The sequence below is a fragment of the Sitophilus oryzae genome, unplaced genomic scaffold (assembly GCF_002938485.1).
Source record: "Sitophilus oryzae breed Bouriz unplaced genomic scaffold, Soryzae_2.0 scaffold_151_pilon_pilon, whole genome shotgun sequence".
Taxonomy (NCBI): domain Eukaryota; kingdom Metazoa; phylum Arthropoda; class Insecta; order Coleoptera; family Curculionidae; genus Sitophilus; species Sitophilus oryzae.
Genome location: NW_022146192.1, coordinates 447821 through 467702, shown reverse-complemented (window position 1 = coordinate 467702; position 19882 = coordinate 447821). Strand labels below are relative to the sequence as shown.

General features: G+C 33.9%; 1 protein-coding gene across 1 annotated transcript; it reads right to left on the bottom strand.

Moving 5' to 3' along the window:
* Window positions 1-8376: 8376 nt before the first annotated feature.
* On the bottom strand, window positions 8377-14688 carry LOC115878619 (C-type lectin 37Db-like). The gene is made up of 3 exons (XM_030895166.1): window positions 14597-14688; window positions 12484-12660; window positions 8377-8723 (listed from the first exon to the last, which is right to left on the bottom strand). The coding sequence occupies exons 1-3, from the start codon at window positions 14676-14678 to the stop codon at window positions 8464-8466; spliced, it is 519 nt and encodes a 172-aa protein (XP_030751026.1). The 5' UTR covers window positions 14679-14688; the 3' UTR covers window positions 8377-8463.
* Between the last annotated feature and the right edge of the window lie 5194 nt (window positions 14689-19882).

The window sequence follows — 19882 nt, the reverse complement described above, 5'->3', positions numbered from 1 at the left end:
ATTGACATTTCCATTATTAATATTCACAGTTTCGAAATTTTGGGCATTGTGGTGGTTGGAGGAAAAGCTTTTTTTAATGAACTGTCGTTTCCATTTAAGTTTTCCAGCCGTCGATTTAGCGTTCGCCGAATTATTTATTTGACCAGTGTTGCCAACCTAGCGTTTATATCCCCAAATTTAGGGGGAAAAATATATACAGGATTTTTTAGGCGGTAAAATTCTTTGGGATATTTTTAGGGATAAAATTTCAATGGAGTTTTTTATCGTTACTGCTACTTATCAAAAATAATAGGAAAGTATAAATAAAATAAAATAATTTATTTATTTATTTGATTTATGTCAGGCATCTGATTTTGAAAATTTCAGTATTACCGCCATGCACAGACAGACGCGAGCTAAAGACAATTAAACCGGAATCTGTCTTCTTTGTCACTCTTATTAAATTTAATAAAGAACGAAGATATATTCTACATTCTACGGTCAAATGCAGCAAATAGAGGTTTGATGTTCAGCCACTTAAAACACACCCACAGAACATACTAAAAAAGAACGCTAACTCCTGTGCATTTTTAGTTTCAAATTTAAAGTGGCGGCATTTAGTGTGCCAGGAATTAACTAAACCAGGCGGAAAATTTGAATATACGATATTATTTTATTATTTTTCGCCATATGTTCTTTAAATCTATTAATATTGATCTTCTAGTTTGCCTGTCATATTTTTGATTACAATCCTTACATGAAATTTCATAAATACCCAACCTTTCCAGTGGAGGTGTTTTATCTTCAGGATTACCTAATAGTTGTTGTAATTTTAGGATTCTATTAATAGGATTACCTAATAGTCTCGAAAATTATTTTTAAACCGTGGAATAACTCTCTATCAAACGGTATTGAAATATAGTTTGATTTATCTTTCTCCACTTGAAAAGTTGGATTCGTAAAATCAGAAACGTATACATTCGTTTTCTAATTATTTAATCAACTAATGAAGAAGAACATCCACTCAGCTATAACTACCCATACCGTTTGATAGACATATACTGTAAAAAAAAATTCTAGAAGAATTTTCAAAAATTTCTTGGCCGGAAATATAATATTTCTTAGAAACTTGTAGCAGCGGAGATTGAAACCAAATTTTCCGAAAATACAAATCTATTTTTTTATTACAAATTCATTTACCTGTAAATGATTTTTGTGTCTTTATTAATTATTTTCTGTTGAAATATTAACTTTTGACAAGTTTTCAAGGTTAACGAAACGTGGAATCCAGATCAGGAGTTCAAATGCAGGATCGAACAAGCAACATCTACTTTTCTGAAACTTCGAAGGTTTCTCACAGTTAGGAACTGAACTTCGGCCTTAGCTACAGAATAGTGAAGTGCTATGTCTGGTCCGTTTTGTTATATGGTGTGGAAGCATGGACACTCAAGGTAGCAACAATAAAACGAATTGAAGCCTTCGAAATGTGGACCCTACGACGAATGCTAAGAGTGCTCTGGGCCGACCGTGTGAGGAATGAAGACATTCTCAGAAGAGCTGGTCTAGAAGAACGTGAACTCTTCGAAATCATCAAGAAGAGGAAAATAGCCTATTGGGGACACATACTAAGTGGAGAACGCTATCACTTTCAGCATCTGATTCTCCAGAGTAAAATAGAGGGGGGCAAAAGGGGAATAGGCCGAAGGAAGCTATCCTGGTTGAGAAATATTCGTCATTGGACATGCATACAGGACTTCCAAGCACTTGAAGTCACTTGTTTTTTTGGTCTGTTGAAGTCACTATCCAGGTATAATGCACGTATTTTAAAATTCTGCTTCCATTTCGTATAAAAACTTTAGTACTAAAGTGGTTTCCAAGCACTTCAAAGTCACTGCAATTAATAGTTCTTCAATCTGATGAGGAAGAAAAAGATGAACGCCTACACAGGAATCTGCAGGGCACCTTAAGAAGAAGTTTCCAAGTCAACTTTAAATAAATATCTTCTCTTATGAGTCTGTCTCTGTATTGGTCCTTGGTAAGGATAAGAGAAGAAATTAGTGACTTAGTTAGTTTACATTATAACATACAATTTAAATAAATAGTTTGAGATAGAAATTGTGACAGCGATTGTGATTTTAAAGACCACTAATATATTGTTTTTTTTAGCGTTAAGCGATAAATATAACTATATGCGATATTTTGAAAGTATCGTACTTTCTAAAAAGAATAACCTTTAATTAAATAAACATTAACCTTTTTAACGAATAACACAAAGTCCAAACATTAAATTTAAATGCAGATGGCGTAGTCTCAGACCAATTTCCAGACCATAATAAAATAAACCAGTGTCCGGAAGTAAATAAATCGCATTGAAATCGGCACTGCCTTCATTTCTGAAAATTATATGTCCATCCATCATTATTACTGCATGCATTATGTGAAATTAAACCGGATTACTATTCTGAAAATATATTACGTATTCTGTCATGTCCTCTCGGCGAAAACATATTAATCATAACAGTTATAGATGGGTTCGTAATTCCGACAGCCAAATGCATTTACTATTAATATGAACCCTATTAATTTATTGAGCGTTTGTTAAATTCGTTTTTAGGCTTTTAACTTTGGGCATTTAAAATGTTATTATAAAATGCCCTTATCCTAAAAGCGGTTGCAGTAAAATTATGATTAAAATTTTATTTATTTAAAATAATTGCTTATTTTGACACGATAGGCCGTATGACAGGACGACGACATTACCCACACCAAAAACATCCCTATCAACACTTGGGGAACTGTAAAATATGCATTTTCGGGGGGTAAAGCGTGAATCTGACAAATAAACCAACTAGAAAGGTAATTCTTCCTTTGGACATTTTGGTGAGGATGATTGAGTCTGGACAGGACTGGAAATGGCTGCCATCTTTAACATCTACTGGAGAAGATGATGAACTGATGTTAACTGAGTTATAGATCTCCCCTTATCTTTCTATCAGTATGGACTCTTTTCCCAGACATATGGCGTGGGACTGTGATTAAAAGTAGAGTGGGTGTCTATTTACAAATTTGTCCATTTTTAAGTATATTATTTGTATAGTCTAACGTCTAGCAATAATCTATTGAGAGATATTAAAAGTGCTTTTTTGTCATTCTAGCGATTCATTAATTTTATGAACGTAGGAGTTAAGTCTAAGAGAAAATAAGTTATTTTTCTAGAAACATTGTTTCCGGCTTTTTGAAAAAATATCAATTTAACGGCGAACACATGTAGATTTCTACACAAGACTAGATTTGTTTTCTACGCTGTAAAAGAATCCGTTACAATTATCATTGGGTCACAAAGAAAACTACAGATGCTTACAAAATATTATTTGGACGCACTTTTACAAATTGTGGTGTGTTGAATAGATATAATGAACAGATTTGTAGCGCAAATAATCTCAGGCACTTTAGTGAAGTTAGGCTTATATGATATAAAAGAATATTATAAATTAAATGATATTAAAGGATATTATACTTCGAGGTACCGTATGATCGAATAAAAACGGCGCCAGCGATGGCTATGAAATGACGATCGATGACATTTCCCATATAATTTTACATATAAAATGACAGCGATCTTCATTTCATAGCCTTCGCTGACGCCGTTTTTATTCGATCATACGGTATTTGCAGTACACCGGTTGGAATGAATTCTTATCCCATCAAAAACAGAGTTTAAAAAAAGTCTCGCAAACGCAATTCTTCCACTACCTAAAGTTGTGAGATCTTATATGAAACTAAGTCAGTTTATAATTATTTTGTTTCTATTTAGTCACCAATTCAACAATTGTGTTATAATTTGTGTTATAAATTGCAGTAAAAAATTGAAGGCTTCATTTCTCCAAGACTTCTCCAAGAGTATCAAAGTTTTTAATACTAAATATTTACTGAAGATTATTTATTGATTCCTCCCACCCGATGGACCGACGACCTGAAACGAATAACAACTAACTGGATTGCAACAGCTAAAAACCCCGAGAACTGGAGACGTTTAGAGGAAGCCTATGTTCAACTATGGACGTGAAAGGAGGCTGCGTGATGATGATGATTTATTGATTAGATATTGTGTTGCAATAATACAAATTATACTACTACTACTACTACTACTACTACTACTACTGCCATTACTCGCTGACGAGTATTTGACACGCATCAAAAGATGGTTACGCAGGGCGTTTCCTGTCATGAGCTTTTCTATGACTGAAAAGCCCGATACGTGATGTTATCTCTCTTCCGCACTCCGGACATTCAAAAATCTCATTACTTTGTTGCCTCTTTACTTTTTGGTTGTCGTTATTAACTGAATTTACAATTCTTCTCCATTGCGTTCTATTGTGCGCTGCTTCCTCCCACTGTTGCGGCATACTTATCCCCTTTAAGTTTTCATGAACAACATCCTTGTATCTTTTGAGTTGTCCACCCGGTTTCCTCTTACCCTCTACAAGTTCACCGTAAAGAAGAGATTTCGGTAGGCGGTTTTCTTGCATTCTGCATACGTGACCAGCCCATCTTAAGCGAGATTTAGTAATCATGACTTCAGCGCTCTCGCAGCTTGCTTTTTTAAGGACTGATACGTTTGAGACATGGTGGTACCATTTGATTCTTAAAAGTTAACTAAGGTGTCTCTGTTGCAACTTGTTTAATGCGCTCGTGTGCCGGCGGTACGGCACCCAGGTTTCGCTTCCATATAACATGGTGGGGATTATTACTGCTCGATACACTGCAAGTTTCGTTTTTGTGCTCAAGTCATGATTATAGAAAACCCTATCTTTTAATTTCTAGAATGCTCACGAGGCGCTGCTTATTCTGTGATGAATTTCAGAGTCGATATTTGCCTTTTCCGAAATCAAACTGCCGAAGTAATTAAATTCCGATACATATTCCAATAGTGCTTCTCCGATTTTTATAACGCTGTTATGATTTCCCGGGGGAGTGCACATGATTTTTGTTTTATCGATGTTCACTTTAAGGCCCAAAGTCTCGTATGCCCAGGTATATGTGTTCAGCATTTCCTGTAATTGCTAACAAATAACGTACTTGCAACTAGAGCGCAGTCATCAGCGTATTTATTGGAGTTCTGTGATGAATTTTATACGTGTTTTTGCCCTGAGTCTTTGTATGTTGAACAGACCGCCGTCAAACCTGTATCTAACACCCATTCCTCTTTCCTCAAGTTTGCTGTCCACTATAATAGAGAGCGCTGCCGTGAATATGTTGAACAGGATGTCAATAGTGGAGCTAGGACACATCCCTGCCTAACTCCTGTATTTGTCAGGAAGGGATCGCTCAGTGATCCATGATGTGACACTCTCGACTTGTTGTTGTTATGGAAGCTTTTACACACACTAAGAAATTTGTTGGGAACTCCGAACTTTTGCATAATTGCCCAAAGTGCATCTCTGTTTACAGAGTCGAAGGCTTTCGTTAGGTCGATGAATGCAACATAAAGTTTAATCTGCTGTTCTTTACTTTTTCCTGAGTTGGCGGACGGAGAATATGGAATCAACGGTACCGCGGTTGGTGCGAAAGCCCGTTTGCGATTCTGGGAGGATTTTTTCTATATGTGGGTGAAGGCGGTTTGACATAATTTTTGCGAGAACTTTACCTCCGATAACCAGTAGTGAAATTCCTCGGTAGTTTCCGCAATCTGATGCACTTCCTTTGTTCTTAAATATATTTACTATATTCGCGTTGCGAAAGTCCTGAGGTACCTCTCCGCTTTCCCACATGACATCGAAGAGAGCCTTAAGATGACCAATAAGTTCTTTGGTTTTACACTTATAGATTTCGCCTGGAATCGCGTCACAGCCAGTCGATTTGTTGTTTTTAAGTTGTTTTATGGAGGCCTTTATTTCCTGTTCCGTTATTGGGATATCTAATACATCAATGCTGTTATACTGAGGTATTGTGTTTAGTGCCTGCATATTGGGGATATTGTCTTGGTTAAGGATATGGCTGTAATGCTCTTTCCAGCGATTTCTGATTTGCTCTTCCTCTTTTAAAAGTTCACCGTTTTGTGCCTTGATTGGGCAGCTTACGTTCTTAGTTGGGCCGTATACTTCTTTTACAGCCTCGAAGGATTTACGATAGTCGTGATGCGCGGCGTACTCTTGAATCTGATTTGCTTTTTGTGACCACCAGTTATCCTTTAGTTGGCACAGGTTTCTTCGAAGCGTGTTGTTGGCTGCTTTAAAGTTGTCCACCAGCCTTGGATTGTGTGGATTTGCAGTGACTGCTTGATGTGCTCTATGCTTTTGTTCCAACAAAGCCTGTATATGTGGTTGATTTTCGTTAAACCAGTCTGGTTGTTTCTTTTTGTTGGATTTTCCCAATATTCTTCGCTGGTATTATAAATCGCATCCCTCAATTATGCCCAGCATTGTTCAGCTTCCGAGATTGAGGTTATCGGTGGAAGTGATTCTCTGATGGCTTCCCGGAGGGCGTTGGCGGTGTCGTTGTTCGTTAGACTCCGTACGTTTAATCTGGTCATGTTGTTTTGCTTTTTGCAGTGTGGATGTTTGGGTTTTAATTGAAGTTTCATTTTCGAAACTACAAGTCGGTGGTCAGTACCACATTCGGCATCTATTCTGGCTTTTGTAAGTCTGACATCTTTCAGATGCTTCATTCGAACGATGACGTGGTCCAATTGATGCCAGTGGCCTGATCTGGGATGTTTCCAGGTACCTTTAAACTTGTCTTTCAGCTTGAACCATGTATTGGTGATGCAAAGGTTGTACTCTGTGCATGTTGTTAGCAAGCGTTCGCCATTGCTATTTACGTTTCCCATTCCATGTTTTCCCAATACGTCTGGCCATATTTCTTGCTGATTGCCGACACGTGCATTAAAGTCACCTAGCAAGATGATTCGCTCCTGCTTTGGAATTCGTTGGAGAGCATTTTGTAGATCTTGGTAAAATTTATCCTTATCCTCAACCTTAGCGGCTAGTGTGGGAGCGTAGGCACTAATGATATTGACGTAAGTGTTATCTGATATGGGGTACCTTAGGGTCATGAGAGGTTCCTTAGGGTTCGGAGACTCCAATGGGCACTTCTGTTAAACTGGTGGCGATTTCGTTTTTGACAGCAATGCCTACGCCATGAATTCTACTGTTTGTGGTAGGGTGACCCTTCCAAAAGAAGGTGTAATGTTCTTCAGTCAGACTACCTTCATCTGCAAAGCGGGTTTCGCTAAGAGCGGCAACATCTATACTTAGCCGGTGGAGTTCCTGTGAGACCAGAGCAGTTCTTCTTTCTGGTCGATTAGAGTTTGTCCTGTCCAGGAAAGTGCGGACGTTCCACGCCGCAAACGTGAATCATTGACGCTGCTTAATTCTCCGATGATACACTCGAGTAGGCACCCCCTCCCGGAGATCCGATCGAGGGGGTATTTTACCTCCGGACGATGATTTTGTCCCACTCGAATGTTCCATCTTTGATGAGTGTTAGCTGCGTAAAAGGGTTAAACTGTGGCGGTTAGGCTGCCGCACAGTTTGGCTGCAACTCTAGCACGGGATGACTATGGCACAGTGAGGAGTGAGACGATAGTTCCCTTGTGCTACGTTCTCGGCCGGGTAGGAGTAGCCTACTTCTCCTCTTCCCCAGAACGATGGTAGGTCGTAGGGTTGTATAGCGTTATACCAACTATACTCGGACGTCAGAGCCTCGTTTGTGAAAACAGGGTGCACCACGTGAAGGTGAGGTTGACTTTTGGGTAAGCTAGGCTATATGTATCGCTTCAATACCCCTTGCACTCCACAAATTATACTATCCCCCTATTGCACCCCATAAATTATACTATCTTATACAGAGTGTCCACAAATTTATATTAAATAATTACTAGCTTTAATGGCAACAACTTGTTTAATTCAAAAGGAACACCCTGTATATTTTATTAAAAAATTGTATTATACTATTTTTTACCTATCTCTTCAAATTTTCGTAGAAAATAAATTTTCTTATAATTTAGACCTCATTTTTCACTAGACCCATGGAATATTGACATTTTAGATTATTTTTAAATGTAAGATGTAACACATTTTCAAAGAGTACCAGATACTAATATTGTCGATATAGTTCGCTTATTTTATCAAAAAAATACAAAATAAATATTTTTTTGTTAAAGAGGAAGTTAGATATAGCAGATTGCAGTTTGAGATGAATTTGTAAAAGGCAGTGGTTTTTGGATCCTTTCGTCTGTTCAGGCAATTTGAGAAGATGGCAAGAACTGCTCTTCCTATCCTTTTTATTTTGATTGAATTACTAAAATACAAAATGACTCAATTAAGCATATTGCCTTCTGTCGACTGCAAATAGTACGATCTTGTGAGAAAAAATAAAAACACTAAGTACTGACTCAGATACATTTAATAAAGATAACTATAATCTTTGACGTAACAACATGTTTGAAAATATGCATAATAAAATATATGGTGACGGTATTGGTTAAAGGTCTGCATAACATGAGTGTCTGGTTTGACATATGTATCTAAGATTGGCCATACAACTGAGATCGTTCCATCCTGGTACATAACCACTGGTCAATAAAATTTCTATGCAGCTTTCGTTGCCATCTACGTTGTTCGGCTCACCTGGGCCCCAGTTGAAATAAATTATTTTTTCACCGGTAGAAAACCAATGGTATTCCAAAGTTTCGTTGTATGCTATAGCGCTTCCAGATAACCAGTAACCATTTTCCCAGCCCGCTAAATAATGAAAATTAAAAAAAATAATAATTCCAAATTAAAAAAAAATCGTGAAAAAACCTCATAGTCGTGTTTCTGAAGTCGAATTATACTACCCCTAAAAATGCTTGTATGCTGTGTTATTTAAGACTCACCCCGAATATACAGGGTGCTACAAATTCGGAGTACGAGCATTAGTATATTGGTAACCGCAATAGCGTAACTAGCGTAATAGCTAACTGCTAATGTAATAGCAACTTGATAGTAACCATGTTTAATTGGGGCAAAGTTGCGCCTAGCTTGGAATGTTCACCAAGATACCATCAAAAAAATTTGAAAAAAATTTAAGGATTGCTGAGTTACTTGGAAAAAAACGGATTTTTTTTGAAAATCAATTTTATTTTTTCCTGTGGTTACTTTTTTGAAAATCAAAAAACTAATTGCACTTTCTCATAGCCATCTGTTGAAAGGGCTATACATAAAATTGAACGAAAATAAATGTGTGCAATAGGGAAGATGGTAATTAAATAAACCCTTTCGAACATATAGAGCATTATAGCACTTGTTGGTAAAAGTTGATATATTTATAATAACTATACGATTAATATTATGCATATTATTAGATCGTACATTTAGATTTGAAATTCACAAAAAAGTTAAAAATAACACCTTTTAAATTACTGACCTGACTATTATTTATTTGAATATTTCAATGCTCTCGATTTTTCTTATTCAATGTTAATTAACGCTCGTCAATATTATTGCGATGAATATAATCAGGTTAGATAATTTAAAAATCCAGAGTCGGCCCGGGCTTGAAATTATTTTAAATAATAATTAAACAGTTTTGTTGTTGTTAAAGTATCCAAAACAAAAAAAATATAACGTGTGGCATATCGTTGTACTCAGGAGACTGAATTATTTCAAAACATCAATAAAAAATGCAGATCCGTATTTAAAAAAATTAAGTTGGTTTATGTATCTCACAAATTATCCGTTAATTTGAAAATCTAAAAATACTATCAGATAGCCCTGATAAAGTGGCTGTGAGAATTTGAAATTAGTTTTTTGATTTTCTAAAAAGTAACGACAGGAAAATATAAAAAACAGGATATTCAAAAAAATCTTTTTTTTTAACTCAACAATCCTTGAAATTTTTGAAACTTTTTTGATAGCATGTTAGCGAACATCCCAAGCCGCAAATTTGTCCCAATTCAACCGTCCTCGTATCTATTACGGTTTTCGAGATACCAAAACTCGTACCTCGAATTTGTAGCAGCCTGTATATATACAGAGTATCGCCTCTCTTACAGACTCCAGGAAGAACGACAGTTTGTATTGAAGTGAAATTTTATGAGCATATTATGTAGGTTAATTTAGAGCCTTTTTTAAAAATATAGAGAATTATACAGGGTGTCCTCAAAAAAGTTACACATCAAAATTGTGTTCTTTTGTAATGCCTTATAAATGCCTTTTGTAGCCTATCTATCAGTTGATTTTTGGATTATAGGAAAAAAATAAAGGCGAGTTTCATTAGAGAGAACTATAAATATCAGTAAAATGTGAAGTTTTTAACAATATTTAACATTTTCTCAAAATGAAGAAAAAAAATTGAATTTCAATTAAAGCTTCCTAGTTGGAATTTATCCGGTTGGTGTAGTTGAAATAATTATTGTACTTTAAATCAAATTAAAACTTGACCCAAAATGTTATACAGGGTGAGACAACATTAATATTAAAGACTGATCACCTTTAAAAGCAAGTTACTTGTGTATTTTATATACAGGGTGGTCCGAACTGTATTCAGTATATTCTGCAGATAAAAATATGTAAAAAAGTTCGTATAAATGTATGTCTTAAAATGCTTAGTTTCGAAGATACGGGGTGTAGAATTTTCATTTTTATTTCGATTTTTTTCAAGTAATTTATGAAGTACCTTCAATATTTGGATGAAAATTTGTGTCTGGGAGTTTTTTGACATGATAAATTTGATTTTGATGTCAATATGACTCTTATTTGTTGAGGGCGCCACCTACATATGTGTTTTAATTGTTTTGAAGAGTAATAGCTTTTCTTCCGTATCTGTATAAAAGTACTGAATAAAAGAATATACATTTTCATGACTTTTTACGCAAAAAAGTATCTTGGTAAAAATCGCTACGAGTAACCGTTCTCAAGATATTTAGAATGGAAATAGTCAATACATGTCATTATTGAGAAAAAATAAACACGTTGAGTAGATAGTTATTTGACTGAAATAATACATTCGGGAAATTTTAATTTTTTAAAGTAATCATAAGATTTTCTGCAAGGAAATGATGATAGAACAGTTTCTGTTGAACTTTTGACATAAAAACATTTCAAAATTACGATTTCAGTCTAGTAACTATTTAGTCAACATGTTTAATTTATGTCATTGACGACAGGTATTGATAATTTCGATTCCAAATATTTCGAGAAGCATTACTCGTAGCAATTTTTCCCAAAAGACTTTTTTTAAGTAAAAAATGTCGTAAATTTATATTTTTTTACTCAGTTGTTTTATACAGGTACGGACTAAAAGTTATTACTCTTCAAACCAATTAGAAAAAATGTAGGTGGCGCTCTCTACAAGTAAGAGTCAGATTGACATCAAAATCAAATTTCTCATGTCAAAAAAACACAGACACCAATTTCCATCCAAATATTGAGGTTACGTTATAAATTATTTGGAAAAAGTCGAAATAAAAAAGAAACTTCTACACCCTGTATCTCCGAAACTAAGCATTTTAGAACATACATTTATGGGAACTTTTTTACTTATTTTTATCTGCAGAATCTGTTGCCGAAGTTTTCGGAATATAGTTCGGACCACATATTATGTCGCAGGCGTAAGGCCATGGCAAAATAATGATGAATAATGGCAAAATATTGGCCGTAATAATCCGGCTTCTGGCAAAAAGTCTAGGCATATTATAAAACGCCGGCTTTAAAAAAAATACAAAAAGCCTAATCAGAATTAGGCATATTAAATGATGATATTTTCTGTACATGATGATATTTTCTGTACACTTCTGCAAAAAGACTGCCTGTTTTTAATAATTTTACAAAATGCCAAATCGAGGCCAAGCAGACTAAAAAATGATCAAAGTTTAGTCAGCTATGAGCATAATCATTTTGAATAATTTACACTTTAATAAAAAATACCTCATATTTGTGTCAGTTACCCCCAGTGTCAGTGGATCTTTATTATTTGATAAAATCTAGGTGGCTGGTGATATGTCCTTAATCGACGTTATTTCAACACAGCTGTCAAATTAGTTCAACTCTTACAATTATTTATCCATTTTGTGTCAGTAAAACTAAAAAAAATCTCAGAAATTTGCCGAAAATTGAAACCTCCCCTACATCAGAGAGAATTGATATGATTTAGTTAGTGTCTGCAGGATGCATTCACCAATTAATACAATACTTAAATGTTCCTGACTTGTCTAGTCTGGACATTTTTATGGGGATATGTTAAAAACAGTGTTTCAAAAACTCGACTAACTATTGTCGACAACATGAGAGACACTGAGAACATGACAGTGCCTCTCATGTTGTCAGCTGCTTTTCAAGGTAAAACTCCACATATGCCTCTTAACATGAAAAGATCTTTTGGAAAGCGAATCATTTTATGTAGTGAACAGTAAATTATTTGAAGCTTGATTCTGTGTAATCAAGCTTCAAAGAATTGTCCAAATTACGTCTTATAAAACCTACTTCGACCACAGTAATTTTTGTTGATAATTATGATACGTACGTGTTACAAGGACTGATGATAATAATTTATTCAATGAAGCCGATTCTTCTACAGTAGTTACGGAAGCCAATTCCAATCCAGCAGACAAACAGGATAAATGTGCTAAGAAGAAGTTTGCTTTGTCAGGAGATAAGTAATAGGTTTTGTTGTACTGCCCATCTGCGGAATATCTCGTATCTAGAATAACAGAAAACCTTGATTTAAAAAAACTTGATTTGAAAAAAATGGCTATTTAAGCTAATGATTACTCCAAATGAAGAATTTATGATTATTTTAGATTGATAGGTCTTAAGTTCAAGTGTTCACAATTTTTTGGTGTCACACTTTTTAAATACTAAAATCCGCAGATTTATTAATCCGCTTGAATTAATGCCTTGTTTAATTTGTGAGTAGTGGAGTATCAGCATCTTGGAGTATCTTTATATTTGTTTTAATTTTTTAATTTTTTTTTAATTTTTTTTTATTTCTGTACCAGCAGTTGCATGCAGTACACAGCTTCTCTTGTGTCTAAGCCGTTCATGAAACCAAATTGCGTTTTACCAGCCTTTTCTTTGCATTTTTGGTAGATCCTTTTATTTGTATTACATTTACATTATTTATCTTTCATATTTATATTTATATTGTTAATTTATCTCTCATAAACTTAATAAATTAAAGATTACATTACATTTACTTACATCAGTGAGAATTATAATTAAAAAAGTAAGTCAAAATTATTTAATGAAAACGTAATCGTTGTAATAAATACTTAGCAATTTTCTCTCTCCGAATTACAAGATCGCCGCAGATGAAAATAGCGACCCAAGATTTCTCTTGCCGATATGCTATATAGTAGTACCATATACTAAGGGCTGGCAAAGGTTAGGCTTGGGTCGAGATTTCCGTATGTAAGAAGAGTACAATGCGTTTATAATGTACTGAACAAAGAGAGGACAGTAAACACGTTGCCAAACGTATGAAATAAACCGAGAAACTGTGCACATCGCTAAGAGACGTGGAAGGAGACATAGCAGATTAGTCGCAGTTGACCGGTCGACCCAATCAATACCTCTGTCAGTACTTAAAGTTCTAGGGAAAGGTGTACGTCATGCGTTCAGCTTCACGATTTAATTACGTCTCGTGATACTTAATTTGTCTATATATTAACGAGTCGTTGTAATTTTCCCTATAGCTTGAATTTTTTTAAGTGCAAGCTAGAAACACTTGCATTTTTGGTAAAAATATGTGGAATTGAGTGGGTGTTCGATAGTGGTCGCGCTATTAGAACTCTGAATTCAAAAATCGATATCTCGAAATCTATTACAAATAATAGATTGTAGTTTTTTCAGGAACTTTGTTAATATTTCTGCTGTATTTTTTTTGTAGACAATATGTGAAAATATCAATAAAAAAATTACATGATTGCTGAAAATTGCTATGCTCTAAAAGTAAATGGATGGATTGTTTACAATTTTTGAATGGAAAAAACAATCTTATCGAATTTTTCTTACGTAAACATATTGTAAAATATCCGATCTTGAAAATAAAAAAAGTTTCAATATCTAAAGTGGTTCTTGAGTTATGGCCTGTTATGTGTTAAAAAGTTGAGTTTTTAAATTATCGCGATTACTGACGTTTTCTCGTTATAAAAAAAATGACACCTTAACGATATCCTTATAATTCCATTACAGATGCTCAGAAACATGTCTAATGATTTTATCTAGTTATCTCTTGAAAAAAAGTCTTTTAAAAATAAGCGGTTTGCGATCGAGATTTTACCTTACTTGATAGGGAAAGGCGTATCGGCAACGCCGCAACAGCACACCGTCGCGCGTCGCGTCTGTCGGTCGCATTTCTCTCACTCCGACTTAATAAGATCCCTATGCGATTTACTTCCACACATGTAAATGCCGACCCAAAAGTAACAGTTGCCAGCACGGTATGCATCGGGTCTGCTTATGAGGCAGCCCCATAGCTAGATCAGATGTTGATGCGAGACGTCACTTCTAGAGCGTATCGTATTCTTTGGTTGTACGAATATTTAAAACAATGTGAAAATCTCAAATAGGATATCTCATTTTAGAAGGTTTTTAGAACAATGCTCTATCTCTACATTGTATATGTAAATACATACCAGATTGAGACAATTTTATCAAGACACCACAAACACTATTACATAAGAATAATAGTAGCACACTTAAAATTATTGTCTTCATGTTGGCTAGGTTGCGTTGGAACTATCTGTTAGATTTTCATTTTATCTATTTATATCATTTTTCATTCATCAGAGTAGGGTTGAGGAAATATTCCATTATACAGGATGGCTCCTCTCAAACCAGTAGTTTATTTTGAAACATAATTTTAGGAGCATATGTAGTTTAATTCGGAGTTCTACAGGGTCTCTCCAAAAAATCCTATATGGGTATTTCGCAACTACAAGAAAATTTACAAAATAAAATAGTTATTTTATGTAAACACTTCTGCTTTAATCCCAAACGGAAACTACTTGTCAGAAGTTAGGTTTAAAGATATACAAATTTGCCTAATGAACAAAAAAAGCTTAACGTTTCGGAAAGTTTATCTCCTTCCGTCGTCGGAAGCAAAAAAATACAAAGAATAAAGAATAAAGAAAAAAACTATAAAATATTTAAATTCAACTATAAGAGAACACTTTAATTTTTTTAAAACAGATACGTTTACAAAAACCGTTGATGAATCCGCCACATAGGTATAGACATTTTCTACAGAGTGTCCCCAAACAGGATGTTTTTTTGTAATGAAATACCTATATATTAATCGATTTTCAGATTTTATGAAAAAAATAAAGGTTAGTTTCATTAAAGAAGCATATCACTAAAATGTAAGGGTTTTCACATAATTCTGATTTAGAGAAAATGAACTTTAAATTTCGATAACAGCTACCTAAATTGTAATTTAGTCTGTATAGCCTGATATTTAGTTAAAATAACCATATGTATGTTAAACAGAATTAAAATTTGACCCGAAAAGATATACAGAGTGAGACATTCAAAATTTAGAGTGACAAAAATTAATATTAAACATTGGGCACTTTTAAAATCAAGTTCTTCCTTTATTTTAAATGGAACACCCGGTATATTATTCCAACATTCAATATAGAATTCATGCCCACTTGCACCTTTTGTATAAACTTTGTTTAAAGGCTAAACAGTGATTAACTACAATAAAATATGTATAGTTAATCAATGTTTAGCCTTTAAACAAAGTTTATACAAACGGTGCAAGTGGGCATCATACTCTTTAAAATACTATCTATCCCTAAGACAATGATTTCCCTAGATATTATTATCTTGTGTCTGTAGATTCTTATTATTTGATAAAATCTAGGTGGCTGTGAAATACATTTCATTAATTCAACAACAACTGAAGGATGTACAGTAAAATATTCAACGGCAATAAAAAGATACACGTTTAAAACATATTTTAATTACAGTCAGTTATAGAATTAAAACTAAAAATAAACGTATAATTATGTGACAGAAATTAGCTAGATGAAATCACATGCTCGGAATGTTTCTTTTCCTCTTCAGTGCATAAAATAATTTTCTTTTCAATAGATCTTAAGATCATGTTAAGAGTTTCATGTGTACTTATATTTTAAAAAGTAGCCACATGTCTTTCATTTTGTCGACAACAGTTGGTCAAGTTTTGTAAACACTGTGATAATTAACATAATCTAACATATTATCCACATAAAAAAGTCCAGAGTAGAAAAATCAGAAGCATTTAAAATTTCTATTAATTGGTTGAAGTACGTACAACTTTACCCCGTATAACTTTTTACTTTTCAACTAACACCGGTCTGGAGCTCAATTTTCATCAAAAACATGACGGTGAAAACCGCACATCAATATCTGTTACCGTTTCGGAGTTACGGGGTGTTTTTCAAAAATGTGCATTTTTAATAAATCGCTGTAACTTTTTTGCTATGGAAAATTTTGTATTTCTATGATAACATTCCAGCACTTTTTAAGTAGAATTTAATGGTTTAAGTATAATTTTTTTAAAATTAATAATTTAAGATATATCAACAGAAAATTTGATTTTTTATTTGGGACACCCTGTATATTTTTAATTAACTGAAAATAATTTAAAATTACCTTTCCAAAAATATAGCACACTTGATATTTTGTTATAATCCCCTTTGAAATACAGAATTTTTAAAAGTTCGCCACTTTTAACTAGTAGGCTTTGGACCCCCTTATTGATGATATGCCGTTTATGGAGCTCGAAAACATATTTTTCCAGGAAGATGACGCACCGCCTCTGAAGTTATCAGCAAATTTTTGCAGCCAATTTTAAGAATAATTGAATAGCTAACCAAGATCTCAGCCGTTGGCCGTCGAGGCCGCCTGACTTAGTGCCCATGGATCTAACCCTATGGATATATTTGCGGAAGAATAAAGGTTCCTTATTCTTCCGTATAATCTAGACAAGAATTGGAAATACTTAGCAGTTATGAGAGGATATCTTTTACCTCCACTGAGTTAATCCACACGTCTATCCATAACAGAAGACGATCGATATGTCGAACACCTGTAGCAAAATCTCATGTCTTTGTTTGCTATTTATTTTTATTGTTATTAGATATAGTTTAAATGTGTTGATGTTGGTTAAATATATTTTAAATTGTTATAAAATTCTGCATCTCTCATAGCAATTATTATTTTCGTTTTAATTGATGCTCACAGCTAGATTTTTTTTGCATTACAGCCGGTGCCGTTCAAAGCCTACTTATTTAAAGCGGGCGAATTTTTATATACTCTATATCTCGAACCCGGCATGGGTTATCTCAATCTATGGAAGACCCTGATTGAACTGAGAGATGCCCTGCTAAACAACAACATTACACGGTTAGCCGTTCCGAAGCTGGCGTGTGGACTCGATGATTTGAGTTGGCGTTCAATCCGGAACATTACTGAAGTCCTGTTTCGTTTTACGGGAATCGAGATCCTCGTTTGCTGTAACAACCCAAAGCAGAGATCGGGCGAGAAAACTAGTAGACTGCTATGTCTACCAGGCTTCTCAGTGTACCAGAGGCCGACTTTGCAAATAGGTACCTTCACTCACCGTGTACCTCTTGGGACGGTACCATGTATCTAAGAATATGCCCCGTCGTCATATGACCGAAACAGAGAACATGCGACGACGAAACGATAGAAGATACTAGAATGGTGGAGAAGATCGATTATATTCTAGGCTCTCTGTCGCACTCGTATAAAAGCCGAAGTGCGCAAGGGACAGAAATCAATCAGATTCGGTCGACATACAGTTTGCCGCGCTAAATTTAAAATAAATTCCTTTTAGATAAATAGTTGTAAATAAGTTTGTAAATAGTTTTTTTAGTGTTTTATCGTTATTGTTTTGTTGGTTAGGGAATATTGAAATAAATTGTGTTAAATAAATTAGAATTTTCCACACGGAACCGACGAAAAACAATATTATAGAGGTAACATAACAAACATTAAAAAAGTATAAACATAAAAATATTCTGTTGGTAGACATCTCTTAGAAACGGTAAATCATTTTGGTTGAACAATCAATTTTGTGTTAATATAAGAGACGCAGGATGTCTCGGTATTTTAAAAGTCAATAATTATTAATTCAAAAATTATTTTTTGTATTTGCTAATTGAAAATATTTCTAGGGAATTTATCTTTTAACATTTTTTTCCTTATCATTATTTAGCAGACGCAAAAATGTCACAATATTTCGTTGTAAAAACAGAAACCTGGATAAATACATATAACAACGCTTAAAACTAAAGCGTTATTCTATTTGAAATTTTGATCCATTTACAATTCCAAATAATATATCACATACGGACTTTTTGTTTAATAAATGATGTCGTTCGTATATAAATGAAATGCAGCAAATATTAGATTTAAATATAAAATCATAATATTAAAATATTCATTCAGATGTGTTTGTTGTAACTAGTAGTTAACTTAGTGGTGATTGTTATTAGTTACAGGTGTTTATTATTACTCGGTATTTACATTGTTATCATCAAACTTATTACTAATATTAAGAAGCAAATAAAATTATTTGATTTAAATAATATTCTTGGGGAGGAAGCCAAATTTTAATGCACTTTAGAAAAAATATTATACAAAACTAAACGTTCTCTAACCCAGTGTGAGTACATATTATCAAAGCAAAACCTTTGAAGGCGGGTAAAAGGACAATAACTCACAATCTTTAAGTTGTTTAATTTAAATTTAAATGCTTAAAAAAGCAAGGGGGGCGACATGTTTCGGGAATTTAAACTATTACAATCATCACGCCCAAAGACAAAAGTCAACTAGGAAGTACAACCACTCGGAAGAAATAAAATTAGTTAGAGCTGTTAACATTTACACAACTCATTCATTGTAATTATAAATTGTATAACTCTTCAAGAAGGAAGCCTTTCGTTGTAATATCAAATAAATGTCTACATCATAATCTCCATGCCATCTTATTTCGATTTTATATTTTAATTTTTGACGAGAATGGACGTTCGTCTTCACAGAAACATTCTTTTAAGACGAACGTCCATTCTCGTCAAAAATTAAAATGTAAAATCAAAATAAGATGGTATGGAGATTATGATATAGACATTTATTTGATATTACAACGAAAGGCCTCCTTCTTGAAGAGTTATACAATTTATAATTACAATGAATGAGTTGTGTAAATGTTAACAGCTCTAACTAATTTTATTTCTTCCGAGTGGTTGTACTTCCTAGGTGACTTTTGTCTTTGGGCCTGATGATGGGAATAGTTTAAATTCCCGAAACATGTCGCCCCCCCTTGCTTTTTTAAGCATTAAAATTTAAATTAAACCACTTAAAGATTGTGAGTTATTGTCCTTTTACACCCGCCTTCAAAGGTTTTGCTTTGAAAATATTATACAGTTTGATTGGGCATTACTAGGATGTAATTAACAAAAAAATGACATAAAACTCAAAAATTAACAGGATAGAACGTTTCCAGTCACAAATCTATCCAAAAATATTTTCCTCTCGAATTTTGAACTACACAATTTAAAAATAATTTAACTCAATATAAAAATAAATTATAACCTTATTTAGGCAAGTTGCAGTAAGCGTCATTAAAAGAATAAAGAAAAGTGCCGGCCAAAATAAATGACGTCTAGGGTTTGGCCTCCCTAAAATTATCATCGATTGTCATTCTCCAGCCGTTTTTGATGCCGTTTTTAGGCTTGTATGGTAGCAATTAATTTAGTTTGTTTATTTATATTAGTAATTTTTCTATATTAATCTTTGCGTTAAAAAATAGAGTTATTATATGCGATTTCCCATTTTATAGACTTGAAGTCCAAATCGTGTTGACAATAAATATACTGTTCATTAAATATGTGTTATACAATATATAT

What these genes read in the sequence shown, in the direction of transcription:
- LOC115878619 (XM_030895166.1), bottom strand. Translation starts at nt 14,678, where the DNA reads ATGAAGACAATAATTTTAAGTGTGCTACTATTATTCTTATGTAATAGT. An exon ending in GATAAAATTGTCTCAATCTG is followed by an intron (nt 12,661 to 14,596) that starts GTATGTATTTAC and finishes CTGTTATTCTAG; the next exon opens with ATACGAGATATTCCGCAGAT. An exon ending in ATCATCAGTCCTTGTAACAC is followed by an intron (nt 8,724 to 12,483) that starts GTACGTATCATA and finishes TTCATTATTTAG; the next exon opens with CGGGCTGGGAAAATGGTTAC.